General features: G+C 38.7%; 1 protein-coding gene across 1 annotated transcript in view; it reads left to right on the forward strand.

The window, feature by feature from the left end:
• Nucleotides 1-23,215, forward strand: part of RP2 (RP2 activator of ARL3 GTPase) — a 66,192-nt gene that overhangs the window by 37,638 nt on the left and 5,339 nt on the right. The window contains exons 2-3 of the mRNA XM_037820791.1: nucleotides 16,848-17,517; nucleotides 18,865-18,887. Of these exons, the coding sequence (XP_037676719.1) occupies nucleotides 16,848-17,517; nucleotides 18,865-18,887 (693 nt within the window). The remainder of the gene's footprint in view (nucleotides 1-16,847; nucleotides 17,518-18,864; nucleotides 18,888-23,215) is intronic.

Genomic DNA, 23,215 nt, shown 5'->3' on the forward strand with positions numbered 1-23,215 from the left:
GTAATGTTTCTATATGCTAGAAATGAACAAACTGAAGAGACACTCAAGAAAAAGATACCATTTTCAATAGCAACTAAAAAAATCAAGTACCTAGGAATAAACTTAACCAAAGATGTAAAAGACCTATACAAAGAAAACTACATAACTCTACTAAAAGAAATAGAAGGGGACCTTAAAAGATGGAAAAATATTCCATGTTCATGGATAGAAAGGCTAAATGTCATTAAGATGTCAATTCTACCCAAACTCATCTACAGATGCAATGCAATCCCAATCAAAATTCCAACAACCTACTTTGCAGACTTGGAAAAGCTAGTTATCAAATTTATTTGGAAAGGGAAGATGCCTCGAATTGCTAAAGACACTCTAAAAAAGAAAAACGAAGTGGGAGGACTTACACTCCCTGACTTTGAAGCTTATTATAAAGCCACAGTTGCCAAAACAGCATGGTACTGGCACAAAGATAGACATATAGATCAATGGAATCGAATTGAGAATTGAGAGATAGACCCTCAGATCTATGGCCGACTGATCTTTGATAAGGCCCCCAAAGTCACCGAACTGAGCCATAATGGTCTTTTCAACAAATGGGGCTGGGAGAGTTGGATATCCATATCCAAAAGAATGAAAGAGGACCCCTACCTCACCCCCTACACAAAAATTAACTCAAAATGGACCAAAGATCTCAATATAAAAGAAAGTACCATTAAACTCCTAGAAGATAATGTAGGAAAACATCTTCAAGACCTTGTATTAGGAGGCCACTTCCTAGACTTTACACCCAAAGCACAAGCAACAAAAGAGAAAATAGATAAATGGGAACTCCTCAAGCTTAGAAGTTTCTGCACCTCAAAGGAATTTCTCAAAAAGGTAAAGAGGCAGCCAACTCAATGGGAAAAAATTTTTGGAAACCATGTATCTGACAAAAGACTGATATCTTGCATATACAAAGAAATCCTACAACTCAATGACAATAGTACAGACAGCCCAATTATAAAATGGGCAAAAGATATGAAAAGACAGTTCTCTGAAGAGGAAATACAAATGGCCAAGAAACACATGAAAAAATGTTCAGCTTCACTAGCTATTAGAGAGATGCAAATTAAGACCACAATGAGATACCATCTAACACCGGTTAGAATGGCTGCCATTAAACAAACAGGAAACTACAAATGCTGGAGGGGATGTGGAGAAATTGGAACTCTTATTCATTGTTGGTGGGACTGTATAATGGTTCAGCCACTCTGGAAGTCAGTCTGGCAGTTCCTTAGAAAACTAGAGATAGAGCTACCATTCGATCCAGCGATTGCACTTCTCGGGATATACCCGGAAGATCGGAAAGCAGTGACACGAACAGATATCTGCACGCCAATGTTCATAGCAGCATTATTCACAATTGCCAAGAGATGGAAACAACCCAAATGTCCATCAACAGATGAGTGGATAAATAAAATGTGGTATATACACACGATGGAATACTACGCGGCAGTAAGAAGGAACGATCTGGTGAAACATATGACAACATGGATGAACCTTGAAGACATAATGCTGAGCGAAATAAGCCAGGCACAAAAAGAGAAATATTATATGCTACCACTAATGTGAACTTTGAAAAATGTAAAATAAATGGTTTATAATGTAGAATGTAGGGGAACTAGCAGTAGAGAGCAATTAAGGAAGGGGGAACAATAATCCAAGAAGAACAGATAAGCTATTTAACGTTCTGGGGATGCCCAGAAATGACTATGGTCTGTTAATTTCTGATGGATGTAGTAGGAACAAGTTCACTGAAATGTTGCTATAGTATGTAACTTTCTTGGGGTAAAGTAGGAACATGTTGGAAGTTAAGCAGTTATCTTAGGTTAGTTGTCTTTTTCTTACTCCCTTGCTATGGTCTCTTTGAAATGTTCTTTTATTGTATGTTTGTTTTCTTTTTAACTTTTTTTTTCATACAGTTGATTTGAAAAAAGAAGGGAAAGTTAAAAAAAAAAAAAAAAGAAAAAAGACAAACAAGGAAAAAAAAAAAAAAAAAACGATTGTAGTGCCCCCTTGAGGAGCCTGTGGAGAATGCAGGGGTATTCGCCTACCCCACCTCCATGGTTGCTAACATGACCACAGACATAGGGGATTGGTGGTTTGATGGGTTGAGCCCTCTACCATAAGTTTTACCCTTGGGAAGACGGTTGCTGCAAAGGAGAGGCTAGGCCTCCCTGTATTTGTGCCTAAGAGTCTCCTCCTGAATGCCTCTTTGTTGCTCAGATGTGGCCCTCTCTCTCTGGCTAAGCCAACTTGAAAGGTGAAATCACTGCCCTCCCCCCTACGTGGGATCAGACACCCAGGGAAGTGAATCTCCCTGGCAACGTGGAATATGACTCCCGGGGATGAATGTAGACCAGGCATCGTGGGATGGAGAACATCTTCTTGACCAAAAGGGGGATGTGAAAGGAAATGAAATAAGCTTCAGTGGCAGAGAGATTCCAAAACGAGCCGAGAGATCACTCTGGTGGGCACTCTTACGCACACTTTAGACAACCTTTTTTAGGTTCTAAAGAATTGGGGTAGCTGGTGGTGGATACCTGAAACTATTAAACTACAACCCAGAACCCATGAATCTCGAAGACAGTTGTATAAAAATGTAGCTTATGAGGGGTGACAGTGGGATTGGGAATGCCATAAGGACCAAACTCCACTTTGTCTAGTTTATGGATCGATGTGTAGAAAAGTAGGGGAAGCAAACAAACAGACAAAGGTACCTAGTGTTCTTTTTTACTTCAATTGCTCTTTTTCACTCTAATTATTATTCTTGTTATTTTTGTGTGTGTGCTAATGAAGGTGTCAGGGATTGATTTAGGTGATGAATGTACAACTATGTAATGGTACTGTAAACAATCGAAAGTACAATTTGTTTTGTATGACTGCGTGGTATGTGAATATATCTCAATAAAATGATGATTAAAAAAAAAAAAAAAAAAAAAGACTAAGTTGTGACTACTCAGCGGCCACCATGGAGGCGAGAAGACAGTGGCATGACATATTTAAAATTCTGAGGGAGAAAAATTTCCAACCAAGAATACTTTATCCAGCAAAGCTCTCCTTCAAATTTGAGGGAGAGCTTAAATTTTTCACAGACAGACAAATGCTAAGAGACTTAGCCAATAAAAGACCTGCCCTAGTTCAGATTCTAAAGGGAGCCCTACAAACAGAGAAACAAAGAAAGGAGAAAGAGATATAGAGAATTTTACAGACATATATAGTACGTTACATCCCAAATCACCAGGACACTCATTTTTCTCTAGTGATCACGGATCTCTCTCCAGAAGGGACCATAAGCTGGGACATAAAACAAGCCTCAAGAAATTTAAAAAAAAAATTAAATGTACTCAAAGCACATTCTCCAACCACAATGGAATACAAATAGAAGTCAATAATTTTTGAACTGTAACTCCACTGTTTACTTCCTACATGATACAAAATACACAAACTCTAATGACAAATCAGTGGTTTTGAACTCAATGTAAAATACGTAATTTTCGACAACTATATAAAGCTGGGGGAATGGAGGAGTATAGGAACATAGTTTATGTGTCCTATTGAATTGAAGGTGGTATCAAAGAAAAACAAGATTGATATGGATTTGAGGTTTATTTTATTTTATTTTATTTTATTTTTTTATTAAATTCAGTTTTATTCAAATACATTCACACACCATACAATCATCCATAGTATACAGTCAGCTGTCCACAGTATGATAACATAGTTATGTGTTCATCACCACAATCTATCTCTGAACATTTTCCTTACATCAGAAAGAATCAGAACAAGAATAAAAAATAAAAATGAAAAAAGAACACCTAAATCATCCCCCCATCCCACCCCATTTGTCCTTTAGTTTTTATCCCCATTCCTCCACTCTTCCATACACTAGATAAAGGGGGTGTGATCCACAAGGTCTTCACAATCACACTGTCACCCCTTGTAATCTACATTATTATATAATTGTCTTCAGGAGTCCAGACTGCTGGGTTGGAGTTTGGTAGTTGCAGGTATTTACTTCTAGCTATTCCAGTACATTAAAACCTAAGAGGTGTTACCTATATAGTTCATAAGAATGTCCACCAGAGTGACCTCTCGACTCCATTTGAAATCTCTCAGCCACTGAAACTATTTTGTCTCATTTTGCATCCATCTTTTGGTCAAGAAGGTACTCTCAGTCCCATGATGCCGGGTCCACATTCATCCCTGGGAGTCCTATTGTGTAATGCATGACTTTTTAAAACTTTTTATTTTGAAATACTTTTAAACTTACATGACAGCAACAAAAATAATACAAACCCACTTACAGAGAACTCCAACACACTCCTACCCCCCAGATACCTAGATTCATCAATTTTAACATTTTGTTACATTTGCCATGTCATTCTGTCTGTTCTTCTGTCTAACCATGTATCTGTCAATCCATTTTCTGAACACTTGCATGTAGATTACATACATCATGCCCCTTGAATGCTTAATCCTGCCATGTACATTTCCCAAGAACAGGATATCTGCTTATGTAACCACTTTACATGCATTTATCAAGTTCAAGAGATTTAACATTGATATTAAACTTGCATTCTGTATTCTATATCTTTTATTTATCCCAATAATATCCCTTTAAGCCTGTTTAACTTTCTTGCTCCCATCCAGGATCATGTATTGCATTTAATTCTCAATGTCTCTTCAGTTACTTTCTATTTTTTTTTAATTGTGGGAACATTCAGCCACTCCCAGGCATACCATTCAATGGGATTAATAACATTCACAATATTGCAATGCACTTACCACCTTCCATTACTAAAACTGACTCATCTCCCCAAACAGAAACCCTACATCCATTATGCATTAACTCCCCATTTCCCCTTCCCTGCCCCTGGAAACCTGTACTCTAATCTCTGTATCTGTGAGTTTGCATATGCCCTGGTATTTTCTTTGTAATTAACCTGGGGCTTAAATTTAACATCCTAAATCTATAACAATCTCGTTTGGTTTGATACCAGCTTTACTTCAATTGTATTCACAAACTATGTTTTCATACCCCTGCATCCCTCCCGCTTTATATAGTTCTTGCCACAAATTACATGTTTATATGAATCCAAAACCACTGATTTATTAACACATTTTATGCATTTGTCTTTTAGGTCCTATAGGAATTAAAAAGTGGAGTTACAAAGCAAAAAATACAATAGTATTGGCATTTATATTTACCCATGTCATTACCCTTACTGGAGATTTCTTCATGTGGCTTCAATGTGCTGTCTATTGTCTTTTCCTTTCAACCTGCAGAAAGACTGTAGGGCCAGTTTAGTGGTGATGAACTCCATCAGTTTTCATTTATCTGGGAATGTCTTAAATTCTCCCTTTTTTTAATTTTAAAATTTTTTATTTATTGAGATTGTTGACATACCATACAATTATCCAAAGATCCAAAGTGTACAATCGAACAATCAGTTGCCCCCGGTACCATCATACAGCTGTGGATCCATCACCCCAATTAATTTTTTTTCAATTTTTAGAACATTTTCATTACTCCAGAAAAGAAATACAGACAAAAAAAAAGAACAAAACTCAAATCATCCCATACCCCTAACTACCCCCCCCTCCATACCCATAGTGTTGGTATAGCATATTTGTTACTGTTGATGAAAGAACATTAGGATACTACTAACTGTAATTAGTTTGTAATAGGTATATTTTTCCCTATATGCCCCTGTATTTTTTTTTAAGTTTCAAAATAGTATTTACTTTTCAGATATTTATAGTTATCTTATTTGATATCACCAAATAGTGGCCGTGCTATAAATTTTACATATGAGGATATTGTTGCACTATTCTCACCATACATAGGTTGCAGAATAAATTTTAGTGTATGAAATAGAAGTTAATAATTGCCACTTAAATTTAGTGGTTCAATGACTACCATAACAGATGTCTCTCCATATATAAATAGATGTTTTCACCAACATTGCTCCCTATATGCCTTTGCTCTATGTATCTCATGCCTATCTCCAGATAATGGCATCTAAGCTATACCAACCAATAAAACATAATTGAGAATACACATTTTTCAATGATCTTAAAAAGTATAAGAGTATTCTTTCAGATTTTCAAATGAAGTCTATATTTTAAGACTTAAATTTAATAGTTTTTAATTATTCTTAGTCTAATTCCTGTTTTATTTATTAGGAAACTAAGAGTCATCTTACGAGCTAAGTTAGATGACCATATTTACAATCAGCAAGTCAGAAAAGTGAGGCAAGTATCTTCATCTTCTGACTTCTAGTGTTTCAGAAAGAATGCCATACCATAAACCTAAGTTGTCCATTTGAAATAGAGTGAAGGGAATGGTAGCATGGAATATGATGTGATACCAAGTATGTTTTCTCCTTCATAATGTCACCATTCTGCAATGTCTATTTATTCTTCTCTGAAATATGGAATTAAAAACAATTTAATGTAGGGTTGTGTCTTACGATGACTATGATAATAATAAACCCAAACTTATACTCAGCGGTCGCTATATGGCTTAAAATTGCATCTTCATCTAATATTGCGGAATCTTTCTCCATCTCTCTCTTTTCTTTGTTTCTCTGTTGGTAGGGCTCCTTTTAGTATCTCAAGTAGGGCAGGTCTTTTATTAGCAAAATCTCTCAGCATTTGTTTGCCTGTGAAAAATTTAAGCTCTCCCTCAAATTTGAAGGAGAGTTTTGCTGGATAAAGAATTCTTGGTTGGCAATATTTCTCTCTCAGAATTTTAAATATGTCATGCCACTGCCTTCTCACCTCCATGGTGACTGCAGAGTAGTCACTACTTGGTCTTACGTTGTTTCCTTTGTATGTGGTGAATTTCTTTTTTCTTGCTGCTTTCAGAACTTGCTCCTTCTCTTCAATATTTGAGAATCTGATCAGAATATGTCTCCAAGGGGGTTTATTTGAATTTATTCTATTTGGAGTTCACTGGGCATTTATGCTTTGTGTATTTATGTTGTGTAGAAAGTTTGGGAAATTTCTTTGAAAACTCTTTCTAGACCCTTACCCTTCTCTTCCCCTTCTGAGACACCAGTGAGTCTTATATTTGGACATTTTATTTTATCTATCATACTCCTGAGGTCTATTTCGATTTTTTGGATTTTTTCCCCATTCTTTCTTTTGTTCTTTCATTTTCCATTTTGTTGTACTCCAGGTCGCTGATTTGTTGTTCACCTTCCTCTAGTCTTGTGCTATGAGTATCCAGAATCTTTTTAATTTCATCGGCAGTTTCTTTTATTTCCATAAGATCATCTATTTTTTTATTTACTCTTGAAATTTCTTCTTTAGGCTCTTCTTCACATCCTTTATATCCTGTTCCATGCTCTTCATGTCCTCAATATCCTGTGCCATGGTCTCATTGTTTGTCTTTAGTTCTTTGATTAATTGCTCCAAGTACTGCATCTCCTCTGATCTTTTGATTTGGTTGTTTGGGTTTGGGTAATCCATATCGTCTGGTTTTTTCATATGCTTTAAAATTTTCTGTTCTTTTGGGCCTCTTGGCATTTGCTTAACTTGTTAGGGTTCTTTTAGGATATGTATGCTAATTCAAAGACTTCTCTCAAATTTGTCAGATCTACAGCTTGGTGGCGTACACTTTAACTAACCAGCAGGTGGCATCTGCAAGCCACCTATTCCCCTCAAGCCAGTTCTCCCCAACTTTGTCTTTGTGATGTGTGGGGGCCTGATTCTTGTGGGATCGAATTCATGCACCAGTTTTGCTTGTGTAGTTGGTGCTGTCTGCCCTGAATGTGGGGTGTGTGTCTGAGCAGTTATGGAGTGAGGGTGGCTTTAACAATCAAACTTCCCAGGTGTTCCTGGAGATTTAAGGCTGTTCCAAGAGTCTGAACGTTCAGTTCGGTCTTGCCACAGGTTGTCTCTGCCGCTGACCTACAAGTCCTTGGTATTGGCATATGGTCCCTGGGACTTCCAAGTAGGTCCCTCTTCTAAGCCGTACCCTTCTAGGGTCTCTGCTGAGGGAAGGCTGTGCTATATCACAAGTGTGCGCCGACCCTCAAGGGAAGTTTTGGGCTGCCGGGCCGTGTAGGGGCATTCCTAGCCTCCTGAAAGGATGGCTGAATGGGTGTGTTAATTTCCGCCTTTTCGCATCGCTCTGCCTTCCTAGCTCTGGGACAATTAGCTGTGGGTGCACGAAAAGCTATTGTCCATGCCAGATATTGTAGCATGTGCACACATTGCTGGAAACGCTTCCCGTCCCACTGGGTATTTTGGTGCAGCTCTGGGCTGTGGCGCCGGTGCCGGGCAGGAGCATTCCCAGCCCGCCAGGAAGATGGCTATAAGGGGCTTGGTGTTTTTCCCCCTTTTGGCTAACCTCTGCCTGCCTCACTATGAGACAATTAGCAGCAGGTGCGTGAAAGGCTATCGTCCACGCCAGATACTGAGGCGTACTCACAGGTTATGGAGACGCCGTTCCTGCCTCGCTTTCCTGTGTGGTTCTCGCTGCCATATCCGCAGCCACTTTTGGGTTTTTGAAAAGAACTAGTCCAACTCCAAATGCCAACCCACGGTTTCCCCACACCGCAGTGTGGCTGCCGGATATTCAGCAGGCTTACTTACTCACTTCAAAACGCAGGCTCCCAGTTTCACCAAGTGCATGGTCCCTGTGGATTTAGCAGACCTTGTCCAGCTCGTGCATCACTGGAACTGGTGTCCTGGGTGACTTTCTGGCTTTTATCTAGTATTTTTCATGGAGGTGTTTTTTTGCCGTGTCTCTCTTAACTGCCATCTTTCGGAGGTCCGGATCCACAGTGTTTGCTTACAGATTTTATGCTGCAATCTTAGGCATTCCTCCCAATTCAGGTTGGTGTATGATGAATGGACAGTCATGTTTGTCCCCCCACAGTTATTCCGGCTTATTTACTACTTGTTTCTGTTTTTTGTTTTTTTTTTTTTTTCGGTTGTTCCAGGGGGACTCCTTGGCTTCCACTCTTCTCTATGCCACCATCTTAGATCCTCTCCCTCCCTTATTTTTGAAAGACAGTTTTGCTCGATATAGTATTCTTGGGTGGCATTTTTTTTGCTTTCAGCACTTTAACTGTGTCTTCCCACTGCCTTCTTGACTCCATGGTTTGCAATGAAAAATTGTCATTTAATCTTATTGAGGCTTCCTTGTATATGACATGTTGCTTTTCTCTTGAACTTCCAGAATTCTCTCTGTATCTTTGGCATTCAACAGTTTGATTATAATATGCCATGGCCTGGTCTATTTGGGTTTATCCTGTTTGGAGTCCCTAGAACATCTTGGATTAGTTTCTGGGCTCGTGGTATTGGCTTAACAACAGAAATTTATTGGCTCACAGTTTCAAAGGCTAGAAGGCTTGCTTTCTCCTATGGTTGGTATCTTCTGGCTGGCCAGCAGTCTGTGGAGTTCCTTGGCTTTTCTTGTCACATGGCAGTGCACATGACAGCGTCTTCTCCTTTCTCTTTTGGGTTCCATTGACTTCCAGCTTCTGGCTAACCCCCCACTCACCCATGGCTTCTCTTCCTTTGCGAATAGGGACTTCAGCCATATTGGATTAAGGCCCATCCTCATTCACTTATGGGTACAGTTTAACTACAATCACATGTTTGAAGGTCTTTTACAAATAGGTTCATACCCACAGGACCTGAATATGCCTTTTGTGGGGAACATGATTCAGTCCCCAACAATGTGTATATTGGTGTCTTTTGTTAAATTTGGGAGGTTTTCATCTGTCACTTCTCTGAATATTGTCTCCGCCCCTTTCTCTCTTTCTCCTTCTTCTGGGACTCTCACAATGCATATATTGGTATGCTTGATGGTGTCCCACAGGTTCCTCAGGTTCTATTCACTTTTTTTCATTCTTTGTGCTCCTCAGACTGAGTGATTTCACTTGTCTTGTCTTCAAGTTCTCTGATACTTTCTTCTGCCAGCTCCAACCTGCTGTTGAACCTCTCTAGGGAATTTTTAATTTCTGTTACCGTGGTCTTCAGCTCTCTTTGGACCCTTTTCATAATTTCCATACCTCTATTGATATTCTCTTTTTGTTCATCTGTTGTTTTCCTGATTTCCTTTAGCTCTCTATGTTTTCCTTTTGTTCTTTAAGCATATTTAAGGCCATTTTTAAAAAGTCTTTGTCTGGTATGTCCTGGGTCTAGTCTTCCTTGTTGATGGTTTTTACTGCTTTAATCTTCTTTTTTCCCTTGGCCATCTCTTCTGTTTCTTTGTGTTTTGTGAAAAAAGAAAAAAAGAAAAGAATGTGCGTTTTCCAGTCTTTGCAGATTGACTGGGCAAGCACTGTCCTTCAGGGCTTACCCATGCGATGAGTTTAAAGAGTAGCTCCAGGCCAAAGCATAGGGACATCCTTGATCCTTTCTGCACATGTGTCTTGTCTTGGGCATGTTTATGTGGTCCTAGAAATTCCCCTTTTTTGTGATTCTGAGTGTCCCGTCTGCCTTAGGAAACAGTTTCCTTACAGTTATGGGCCCTGCACTGTATACCCTGCAACCACCAGTCCCTTACTCCAGATGGCACAAGTTGGCAGCTTACTGGCAGTGTTTTGTAGGAGAGCTTGGTGAGCTGCCATGTACATGCAGGGCAAGTCCCTCAGACCACCACTGGACAAAATGGTTCTGACATATATATTCCTAATATATGCATAAAGGTTACCCTGCTCCCTCTGGAACTGGGACCAGGAACCTGCACTAGGAGAGTGGGTTGGCTCTGTGCCAAACCAGTGAGGGGTGGGAGACAGACCAGCCAGGGTACCATGTTATCCTACACTTTTCAGTAGACTTTCTCTTAATTTGATGGATGCACTGTTACTGTAGCCCACTTTCATTGTTTTCTGGAGCTTTGAGAACGATGTTTCTGCCAGTTCTTGCTGGCTGTTCAAAGTTTCTCTGGGTGGATGGAGCCCTGAGGCATCTTACTCAGCCATCTTAATTTGGGCCACCTGCTTTTTTTTAATCTTTAATGTGTGCTTGAGAAAAATGTGGATCTGCTGTACTTGTTGGATGCAGAACTCAAGCTTTTTATGGTGTGGTTCAAATTATCTATATTGTTGGTTTTAATTTTTTGGGTCTGCTTGATTTATCGTTAATTGAGATAAGCAGCATTAGAAGATGCTCCTTAGATTTTAATTCACCAGTTCTGAGGATTTGGAGGGGAAGTAACTGCTGCAGTTAGTCCCCGTCTGTTTTTTACAACTCTTCACAAGCACAGGGTTGTTGCCCTACACTGAATTTACAACTGAGGATGTCAACCAAATGTCTTGAGTCTCAGCAGATATGGAGAAAGCACTGTATGTCTCGAGGTTTGGCAAAGTGAGAAGCAACAGCAGAAATCCAACAGATTCCTTTTTTATCGTATCTTTTCATACCTTACTATAGGGGTTTCTCCTTTTCTTGGTGTTGTCCTTTCTTGATTCCTTTGGGGTTGATCTTGGGCAATGGAGCCAGTGAATATGCCAGTTCAGCATCTTGGTAGAGACCAAATTGGAATAGTATACCTTTATATTTGTGAGTCACCTGTAAAAAACACCTCTTCACACATTAAACCTATGTTGCCTCCTGTTTTCCATTTCATTTGTGGCACTGCCAGTATACTATTACATAACAACAGACATTATGCGCATCATGTTGCTATGTGAAGTGATAGGAAGTACACAGTACCACTTATGAAACACTCTTGCCAAAATAAAAAGAAGCTGAATTCATTTAAGCCTATAGATCTAATTACCAGTGTACCAAAAATAAAAGATAGAAGAATAAGTTAACACTGCATAGAAGTAAAGAGCCAAATCTGAAATGTGGAAAGTTCTACCCCACAATTTTTTTTCCAATAAATACAAGGCATAAGAGAAAAAAAGGGAAAGGAACCTGTTCTAAAGACTGAAGAGAGCTGTCAACCCAATGCAATATGTGAACATTGGATCCTGTTTCAAACATATCAACTGTAAAAACACAGTTTTTGAGTCAACTGGGGAAATTCATATACACACACAGAGCACATTAGATGATATTAAGAAATTTTTCATTATGTTAGATGTGATAGGGCATTGTGATTATGTGGGGAAAAGGGTTGTCTCACTTGAAAAAATGTTAAAAAATTATTAGCCTAGTATATGGCATCTATAGGAAGAAAATATGTACCTGGAGGGCTTGAGTGTCCCATTTCTTTGACAGCTACAGTTCTCATTATAAAATAGAACTTATGATCTTGTTTATTATGTATTTGCCCCCTCAGAAGGTGGATGTATTCTCTCTTTGCTATCAAACTGCATTTGTGAACGTGCAAAGCTAAAGGCCAGCTTCTGTGTGATACTATAGTTTGAATCTTCCTGGGACTTAAGCAGATGACATGTACATCATCATTGCTACTGTCAATAGACTTTTACCCTATTTGGAATTTCTAAGCCATGGTCATTGTATAACAAAACAATTTACTAAGATTTGTGGAGTACCAGGGTCAAGAATATCTATATCTATGTCTATATCTATGTCTATATCTATGTCTATATCTATATCTATATCTATATCTATATATGTATCTATATATTTTATTTGGGTTGTTCACATACCATAACAATTATCCAAAGATCCAAAGTGTACAATTAGTTATCCCCGGTACCATCATACAGCTGTGCATCTGTCACCACAATTAATTTTTGTTCAATTTTTAGAACATTTTCATTACTCTGGAAAAGAAATAATGATTAAAAAAAAAAGAAAAGCAAACTCAAATCCTCCCATATCCCTAACCACCACCGCCCCTCCATTGTTGACTGGTAGTATTGGTATAGTACATTTGTTACTGTTTATGAAAGAACGTTGAAATACTACTAACTGTAGTATATAGTTTGCAATAGGTATATATTTTTTCTCTATATGCCCCTCGGTTCTAGTTTGCTAATGCTGCCAGAATGCAAAACACCAGAAATGGATTGGCTTTTATAAAGGGGGTTTATTTGGTTATACAGTTACAGTCTCAAGGCCATAAAGTGTCAAAGGTAAGTCATCAACAATCGGGTACCTTCACTGGAGGATGGCCAATGGTGTCCAGAAAACCTCTGTTGGCTGGGAAGGCACGTGGCTGGCGTCTCCTCCAAGTTCTCATTTCAAAATAGTTTTCTCCCAGGATGTTCCTCTCCAGGTTGCAGCTCCTCTTCAAAATGTCACTCTCAGTTGCTCTTGGGGCATTTATCCTTTCTTAGCTTCTCTGGAGCAAGAGTCTGCTTTCAGTGGCCATCTTCAAACTGTCTCTCATCTGTAGCTTCTGTGTGTTCTTCAAAGTGTCCCTCTTGGCTGTAGCTCCTCTTCAAAGTATCACTCACAGCTGCACGGAGTTCCTTCTGTTTGTCAGCTCATTTATATGGCTCCAATGATTTAATTTAGACCCACCCTGAATGGGTGGGGTAACACCTCCATGGAAATCATCCAGTTCCAGTCTCACCCACAGTTGGGTGGGGCACATCTCCATGGAAACACTCATCTAATCAACACTGATATGTCTGCCCACACAAGATTACATCAAAGATAATGGCGTTTTGGGGGACATAATACATTAAAACTGGCACACCCTCTATTATTAACTTCTAGTTGTAGCGTCATACATTTGTTCTGATTCGTGAAAGAGATTTCTAATATTTGTACAGTTAATCTTGGACATTGCCCACCACAAGGTTTACTGTTTTAAACATTCCCATCTTTTAACTTCCAGCTTATCTTCTGGTGACAGACATGGCTCTGAGCTTCCCCTTTCCACCACATTCACGCACCATTCAGCACTGTTTGTTATTCTTACAACGTGCTGCCATCACCTCTGTTCATTTCCAAACATTTAAGTTCATCCTAATTGAACATTCTGCTCATACTAAGCAGTCGCTCCCCATTCTTTAGCCTCGTTTTATATCTCAGTAACTTACATTTCATGTCTGTGAGTTTACATATTATAATTAGTTCATTTCAGTGAGACCCTGCAATATTTGTCCTTATGTGTCTGGTTTATTTCACTCAGTATATTGCCCTCAAGGTTTTGTCATCAACCCATTTTTTAAGATGGTTTTGTTCACCCACCATACATTCCATTCTAAGTAAACAATCAGTGGGTCCCTGTATAGTCACATATTTATGTTGTTCACCCCCCTCACCACTGTCTATATAAGGACATCTACATTTCTTCCACAGAGCAGGCAAAAGAAAAAGAAAAAAGACAGAGAAAAAAAACACGACAGCTAGGAAGCAGCAAAAGGAAAGATAACCTTAGATCAAAGTGGAATAAAGAGTCAGACAATACCACCAATACCAAGAGTCTCACACTCCTCCCCTGTGCCCCCCTCCTATATGCATTTACCTTGGTATATCACCTTTGTTACATTAAAGGAAGCATAATACAATGATTCTGTTAAGTATAGTCTCTAGTTTACATTGATTGTATTTTTCCCCCAGTACCTTCCTATTTTTAACACCATGCAGGGCTGACATTAATTTGTTCTCCCTCGTAAAAAAACATACTTTTACATTTTATCACAATTGTTGAACACTCTAGGTTTCACTGAGTTACACAGTTCCAGTGTTTGTCTTTCCTCTTTTCTTCTGGTGTCCCACATGTTCCTAACCTTCCTCTTTAAACCATATTCATAGTTATCTTTGTTCAGTGTACTTACATTGCTGTGCTACCATCACCCAAAATTGTGTTCCAAACCTCTCACTCTTGTCTTTTCCTATCAGTCTATAGTGCTCCCTTTAGTATTTCCTGTAGGGCAGGTATCTTGTTCACAAACTCTCTCATTGTCTGTTTGTCAGAGAACATTTTGAACTCTCCCTCATATTTGAAGGACAGTTTTGCAGGATATAGGATTCTTGGTTGGTGGTTTTTTTCCTTCAGTATCTTAAATGTATCACACCACTTCCTTCTTGCCTCCATGGTTTCTGCTGAGAGATCCACACATAGTCTTATTAAGCTTCCTTTGTATGTGATGGATCACTTTTGCTGCTTTCAGGATTCTCTCTTTGTCTTTGAAGTTTGATAATCTGATTATTAAGTGTCTTGGCGTAGGCCTATTCAGATCTATTCTGTTTGGAGTATTCTGTGCTTCTTGGATCTGTAATTTTATGTCTTTCATAGGAGATGAGAAATTTTCATTAATTATTTCCTCTATTATTGCTTCTGCCCCTTTTCCCTTCTCTTCTCCTTCTGAGACACCAATGATATGTACATTGTTGTATTTCATTTTGTCCTTAAGTTCTCGGAGATGTTGCTCATATTCTTTCATTCTCTTCTCTATCTGTTCTTTTGTGTTTAGGCTTTCAGGTGCCTTGTTCTCCAGCTCCCTGGGTGTTTTCTTCTGCCTCTTGAGATCTGCTGTTGTATGTTTCCATCATGTCTTTCATCTCTTGTGTTTTGCCTTGCATTTCCAAAGATTCTGCCAGGTTTTTCGAACTTACGATTTCTGCCTTATATACGCCCAGTGTTTTCTTCATAGCCTTTATCTCTTTTGCCATATCTTCTCTGAACTTTTTGAATTGACTTAGCATTAGTTGTTTCAATTCCTGTATCTCAGTTGAAGTGAAGTTTGTTTCTTTGACTGGGTCATAGCTTCGTTTTTTTTAGTGTAGGTTGTAGTTTTCTGTTGTCTAGGCATCTGACCTCCTAGGCCACCCCAATCAGGTTTTCCCAGATGAGGACAGGCTCAGGTCCCAGAAGGAGGAAATATTGAGTATCTGGTTCCCTGATGGTGTGTATTAGATGATTGACACACCGTGCTTCTCTGCCCACAAGAATATATTTTTAATTAAAGGAACTATGAAAATTAGAATTCTCACGGTCTGAGGGTGGGGGAAGTAAAACTTCCTGCACAAATTGAAAATGAATACACTGGAGTTCACCAGGTAAAATGGATGAGAGTACAAGACCCCCCTCCCACTTCAGGCAAAAGTGACAGAATGAACAAAGTTAAACTCTTCAGAGGGTAAGGATAACTGAAAGTGGTTTGATGATACTAGAATGGAAGCATATGAAGCTAGCGAGGTAGGCAGGTGCCATATTATAAAGCTTGGAAGTTATCCACGAGCAATACAGAGCCACAGGAAGGAGTTTAAGATAAGTCACATTTATATTTCAGGAAGATTACTCTGACAAGAATAAGTAAACATGGGACATGGATTTGAGGGGCTGTTGCAGTCATCCAGAAAGGGACAGTGGAATTAGAGCAGTATGTGATGAGGAAGACAGGTTGAATTTGAATGTTTAATTATGTAAAATATTTACATGATTCTAAATTACCTCTTTACAACAAAGTACATTCAAAAAGTTCTGGCCCTTTTTTGTCTCCTGTACCTCATCCCTTCACTACCTCATAAATAACCATTTTGTTTTGCTTTATCTTTCCTTTATTTCTTTTTTAAAATATTAGCAAACCCATACACACATGTTTCCTCTTTTCCCCTTCTCATCCATAAAATAGCATTCTATAAATTGTTTTATACCTTGTTCTTTTTCCTGTAAATTTATCCTAGAGATCACTCATTCCAGTATATAGAAATCTTCCTTTTGCTTTTTATAGCTGCATAGTATTTGATTGTGTGGATGTATCATAGTTTATTCATACTGTTAACCCCATTTTATTCTCTTCATAGCTCTTACTATATGCAGTTTTGTTGACTTGTTCATTTTCTTACAACATTCCAAAGTCAGTGAAAATAGGAGCTTATCTTTTAGAATTGTGCCAGGCCCCTAATAAACACTTACTTAATATTTATTGAATAATGTCAATGATATTCAAGAGCTATGTTTTGCCCTGCAGGTTGATCCAAAAGACTACATGTTCAGTGGACTGAAGGATGAAACAGTGGGTCGCTTACCGGGGAATGTAGCAGGACAACAGTTTGTCATTCAAGACTGTGAGAACTGTAACATCTACATTTTTGATCATTCTGCTACAGTTACTATTGATGACTGTACTAACTGCATAATTTTTCTGGGACCGGTGAAAGGCAGTGTGTTTTTCCGAAATTGCAGAGATTGCAAGGGCACATTAGCTTGCCAGCAGTTTCGTGTGCGGGATTGTAGAAAGCTGGAAGTCTTTTTGTACTGTGCCACCCAACCCATTATTGAGTCTTCCACAGATATCAAGTTTGGCTGCTTCCAGTGGTACTACCCTGAGTTAGCTTTCCAGTTCAAAGATGCAGGGCTAAGTATCTTCAATAATACATGGAGTAACATTCATGACTTTATACCTGTGTCAGGAGAACTCAACTGGAGCCTTCTTCCAGAAGATGCTGTGGTTCAGGACTGTGTTCCTCTACCTACTACTGAAGAGCTCAAAGCTGTCCGGGTTTCCACAGAAGCCAGCAGAAGTATCATTCCAATATCTCGGGGTCAGAGGCAGAAAAGCAGTGATGAATCATGCTTAGTGGTATTATTTGCTGGTGATTATACTATCGCGAATGCTAGGAAACTGATTGATGAGGTAAGGATAGAAAGATGAGAAACAGACATACACCTAGATATACACACGTCCCTTTCTGGGGAGCTTCTATTCTTTTCAGATTGGTTGTGGAAAATGTAGGCAATCCTCAAGGTTTGGTTCATCCACCCCAAATTTGTCTTAAGCCGTTTGCATGGGCCTCAAAATACACTTTCCCAAAGAAATGTTTCTGAAAATATAATTCAATTCAGTAAGCCTTTATTAAGCATCTATTATGTGCATGTTGCTCTTTTACCATATTTCATTGATTATAGAATGCACATTTGTTTTCCACATTTTAGCTTATGTGAAATGCATCTTACAATTGATGGAAGATTTCATGAAATACAGCATTTGCTGGGGATGGAGATACATAGACAAAATTCTCTGCCATTAAAGAACTTAAATTCTTTATAATAAATGATTTCCAGGGAAGCTTACAAAAGTAATGCTGCCTAGTTAAACATGGCCTTTTGTAATTAATTAGTGGGGAATTCTTTGGCGTTGTAGTGGTTAGGGGGTGAGAAAGACATTTAGGAATACAACTTTTGGGTTCTATTATGACTATGAGAGCAGCCTCCATCCATGTTACTCTCCATATTTTCCTTTGCTCTATTGCCATGACAGGAAGTTGGTGAGGAAGCGTGAGATTGGAGCTGGGATAGCAAAGGTTATAGGCTCATGAGCAGGTGTTCTTGGTGAGCTCTTGAGTAGAGGAGAATTCCTTGGGTAGCAGCTTCCACTTGAAAAATAATTGGGGGCCTAGAGGTTAGGGTCTGTAGAAGCAGCAGTTTCTGTATTGGTAGGTGCTGCATTAGGGAGGCAGCAGTAGGATGTATTGATTATTAATTAATCAGGTGTTCTTTGGTAGATATCTGTTTGATTTTAAAAATCAAACCTCCATAAATGGAGAAATGAATGGGAAAAACCTACATACAGTTTCCAAAAGATGTGATTATTCAGGTTAAATTCCATTTTGGTGGATAATGAGAAGTAAACCTAAAGAATATTTAGCATTTAAAGAAACAAGTCATCAAAACAAACACTGTCTTTCTTCACGAGTCACCAAATGCTCTTAACCTTTTAACCTTTGTACCTGATGTGTGAAATGGCAGTGGTGTTGTGCCCTTGAAAGGAATATAAGCTGGAAGAGTAATGTTCTTTTAGTTGTCCTTCTGGAACGCAAAATAAGTTAAAACAAACAAAAACCCCTCAATCATAATAATAATAACAGCTGACACTTACATAGTTCTTACTGTATGCCAGGCACTGTTATTAGCGATTTAAATGAATTAACTCATTTAATACTGAAAATAACCTTATGAAATTGGAACCATTATTCCCCTTTTTACAGGTGAGGAAAAGAGCTACAGACAGGTAAGTAACTTGCAGTCACTCAGCTAGTAAAGAGCAGAGCCATGATTCGAATCCACGCAGGCTGATTCTGTAGGCCACAGCCTTAACCATTACTGTTGCTATGCTGCCTCAGTGGTGAAGGAAAGTTGATGAATGCCTAGAAGAATAGAATTGTGACTGAAAGAGGACTTAAAAGAAATACTGCCCTCCAGCCTAGAAGGAAACCCTGGGACCCTTTGGCTAGAGTTATCCTATCTAATTCCTAAAGCACAGAATTAAGGAATGAAAAAGAACAAGATCCCATCACTTTCATCTTTATTGTTTTCAGTTGAGGCAACCGAATTGCATTTTTCTGTAGGAATAGCAGAGGAATTTTCAGTTTTAAGTTGAGCCCGTTCTCTCATTCTTAGAATTAATTAATGAGTAGAAGGTGTTTAATCAAACTGTTGGGAGAGAAGTAAAAGATCATGTGCATATGAAATTAGGGAAAGTTGTCCAACTAATTAAGACAACAGTGGGAAAGGAATTAACCACAATGCTCATTGTTTCTCAATTGATAACACTTTTAGGCAAAGTCTACACTGTTTGGAAACCACTGCTTCATCCCTGGTGTCAAGACCTTCAAAGTACCATAGAAATGAAAAAGATGTTGGACCATATGAGTGTGTCTAGAGTTACTGTGGAAGCCCCTATAGCCACCTGTTATCATTGATGTTCAATGATGAGGAAAATGCCTTTCATTTCTTCCCCTTGTTTATCATACTCCTAATCCAAAATAGTAAGTAAAACAGAAGGAAGACCAGCTAACAAATGGTGAGCCCTTGACTGGATTTGTGCCAGTTAGATCCAATAAGACATCAAGTTGCTAAAGATATTTACCCACTAATAACAACAGTATAGCAGCGGAGCTCAAGCCTTTGTTTCACATTCTTCATTGTTACTAGGCAGTGGAGGCTCAGATTTTGAGAAATCTAACCTCTATGCAAATGTATGACAGTGCTTTCCTGGCAACCTATGGTTTAACAAAGATTTGGGAAATGAAAAGCATTTTTGTCACAGGTTCCTTTTTTTTAAAATGCATTTTATTGTGAACTTTAACATATATACATAACAATAGTAACTTTCAAAGTACGATCTAACAAGTAGTTAGCAAATTTCAAAGAATGTCGTGGGTCACAGTTGCACAACTTCAGCTATTTCCATTTTTGTAAAATGTAACATACATACAGAAAGATGTTAACTTTCTATGTACAGCTCAACAAGCAGTTACATAGGTAGTTTCAAAAATTGTTATGGGTTACAGTTCCACAGTTTCAGTTCTTTCCTTATAGTGTACAGTTCCACCTTGTCATTTACCTTCTTCCATCTATTCCAACACCCCAGCCTCTAAATATATTTGTATTTATATAAAGTTTCAGTATTCATAGACCTTTGTTAAATCTTACCTTGTTTATTGCTACCCCTTCCTGTCACTTAATCTCTTTCTCCATCTTCAGGAGTGTCTTAGGCAGTGAGCACCCTAACTTGTTCACATTAAAAGGGGGTGTCGACAGTATGGGGAAGGGGGCTGCATCTGATTGTTGTTCTTAAAGAGGCTATTGCCTCTGGGTTTTAGGACTTGTCTGGCTTAGGAATACCCTGTTGGATTTAAGTTTCTGAGAGATAAAACTTAATGAGTGAATCTTTTTATTGAATCTCAGATAGGGACCTAGGGTTTTGGAGACTACTTTTGGTAAGGGCATGGCATACTGTGGCCATTTGGGATGTGTTGCTGGAGCTTGCATAAGAGAAACCTCCAGGAGAGCCTCTCGACTCTATTTGGGATCTCTCAGCCACTGTAACCTCAGCTTTCTTTTCCCTGCTTTTGGTCAAGTAGGCATTGTCAATCCCTCGTGGCCAGGGCCAGGCTCATTCCACAGGTTCCTTTTATACAGTTTATTTAACTTAAAGAAATACATATGTCACTTACTTTCTGCCCTGTTTCCCTTATCTATACTGCATTGCATTACATCAAAAAGAAAAAGAGGAAGTGCTTATCCTCATGGTGAAAGGTCTCAGAAATTGACTGAAGCTCCTACTAGGGGAAAGGGGAGGAGCACCCATAAGACTAGGCACCCTCCCATTTGTCCTGAATCTCTGAGCTGGGGCCACAGAAACCACTGCCTTAATGACAGTTATTTGCATACCAAATTTATCAAAGTCCTAGAAAGTCTCAAGAGTACCATTTCTTTTAGGGTTTCTTATACAATCTCAGTAGCATGTAAGACCAAGGACCTTGATTTTAGGCAAGTTATACCCCAAATAAGGGCATTTGGCTGAGGGGATGAGTGGAGGCTAAAATCCAAGACTGCTTCTTCCTAGAGTACTGGGCGCCTCTTACTAAGTCACCCAAATGAGTGGCCCTGAGCCCTTCTTCTTGATGATAACAACTCACAACATGTCATCTTTCTCTCACTAAAAACCCTCCAATGGCTTCCCATTACACTGAGTATCAACTCCAGAGTCCCTATGGTAATGTGATCTGGCCCCATTGACCTCTCCATCCCCATTTTTCACCACTCTTCCCTTAGTTGCATTATTCCAGCCATTCAGGTCTTCTTTCTGTTCCTTGAAGACACCAGCACATTCCTTCTTCAGGCCTTGCACTTGCTGTTTCCTCTAGCTTGCTTCCTCACTTCACTCAGGTAACCAGTCAAATGTCATTTCAGACAGGCCTTCCCTGACCAGCACATCTCACCTTCTCCCCTCATCTATATCCATTATCCTGCCTTAAAAAAACATAGCACGTCTTACCACTTGAATTTTATATTTGTTTATTGTTTGTTTTCTCTCTAGAACAAGGGTTGGTAAACTACACCCTAAGGGCCAAATCATACTTGCTGCATGATTTTATATATGAAGTTTTATCGGAACACAGCTATGCTCATTTGTTTATGTATTGTTTTTGCTGCTTTCATGCTACAACTGTGTAATTAAGTAGTTGCAACAGAAACCGTATGGTCTGCAAAGCCAAAAAATATTTATTGTCTGGCCCTTTACAGAAAACCTTTGCCAAGCCCTGCTCTAGAATGTAAGCCCTGTGAAGGCAGGGATTTTGTCTCTTTTGTTCATGCCTGTATTTCCAGTACTCAAAATATTGCCTGGCACATAGTAGATACTCAATAAATATTTATTAAATGATTGAACATACAGATAAATGAATGTCTATCCAAATGTATCTGGAAAATGTTTTTATTAATTCAGCAAATATTTACTGAGCACCACCTTGTGTCAGGCATTGGACTGTGTGCTGGAGACATTATAATGATAAGAGACCAAAAAATTCAAAGGTACTGTGAAGAATGCTGTGTTACAGTTAAGTCCCACCTGCTATGAGAATCAAAACGAAAAGACACCTGTCCATAAGTATAAAGATGGTACTTCTAAGGATGAGAAGTTCTTACTTCACTGCAAGTAAAGGGCAGTGGGCAAGACACTGCCAACAGAGAGAGAGGAACCTACATTGGTCCAGAAGTGGGCAACCACAGCTCTTTGGGGGAAAAACAGGTTGATATGTGAGAGTTGTTTGAAGGGGGTTTGAACAATTTCTTCATGGGTTTGAATGATCACTCTCCTCATCTTTCTGACTCTTACTCTTTTGGTTGTCATTTTAAAATTTGGAGGAAAATAATGATTATTCACAAAAAGCCTACCCTTTTTGCTGAGTTCTCTGGGCCCAACACAAAACCCCTAAATGCATTTTTTGAAGGGCTGTCTAGGATGCACAGAGCAGGGTTTCTCACCCTTAGCGCTGTTGACATTTTGGGCTGGGTAATTCTTTGTTATGGGAGCTGTCGTATGTGTTATATAGGATGTTTAGCAGAATTCCTGGCCTCTACCCATTAGAATACATTAGCAACCCTCATCGACTTTTTGCCATCATTTACAAATAATCCCCTTTTATTTGCTGAAATGTTTTAATCAAATTTAAGTCCTGTCATTTCATTCCTAAATATTTCAGTATGTCTTAAACAAACAAAAAAAAATGAAAGTTTTTATTTATGCATTATCAAATGCATTATCACATCTAACAGGATTAATAGTAATTCCTTAATATCATCTACTACCCAGTCCATATTTAGATTTCCCTAATTGTCTAAAAACATTTTTTCGTATTTTTACAGTTAATTTGATCCAGATCTAAAATAGGTCTGTTTATACTCAGGTTTAGTTATTTTTTTGGTAAGAATACATCATAGGTGGTGCTGTGTATTTCCTACTGTGTTAAATGAGAAGGCACATAATATTTGATTGTTCCACGTTTAATGACACACTTATCTTTCATTGTAGAGTTTCCTGTCAGTCTTCCC

This window comes from Choloepus didactylus, chromosome X (assembly GCF_015220235.1).
Source record: "Choloepus didactylus isolate mChoDid1 chromosome X, mChoDid1.pri, whole genome shotgun sequence".
Classification (NCBI taxonomy): Eukaryota; Metazoa; Chordata; class Mammalia; order Pilosa; family Megalonychidae; genus Choloepus; species Choloepus didactylus.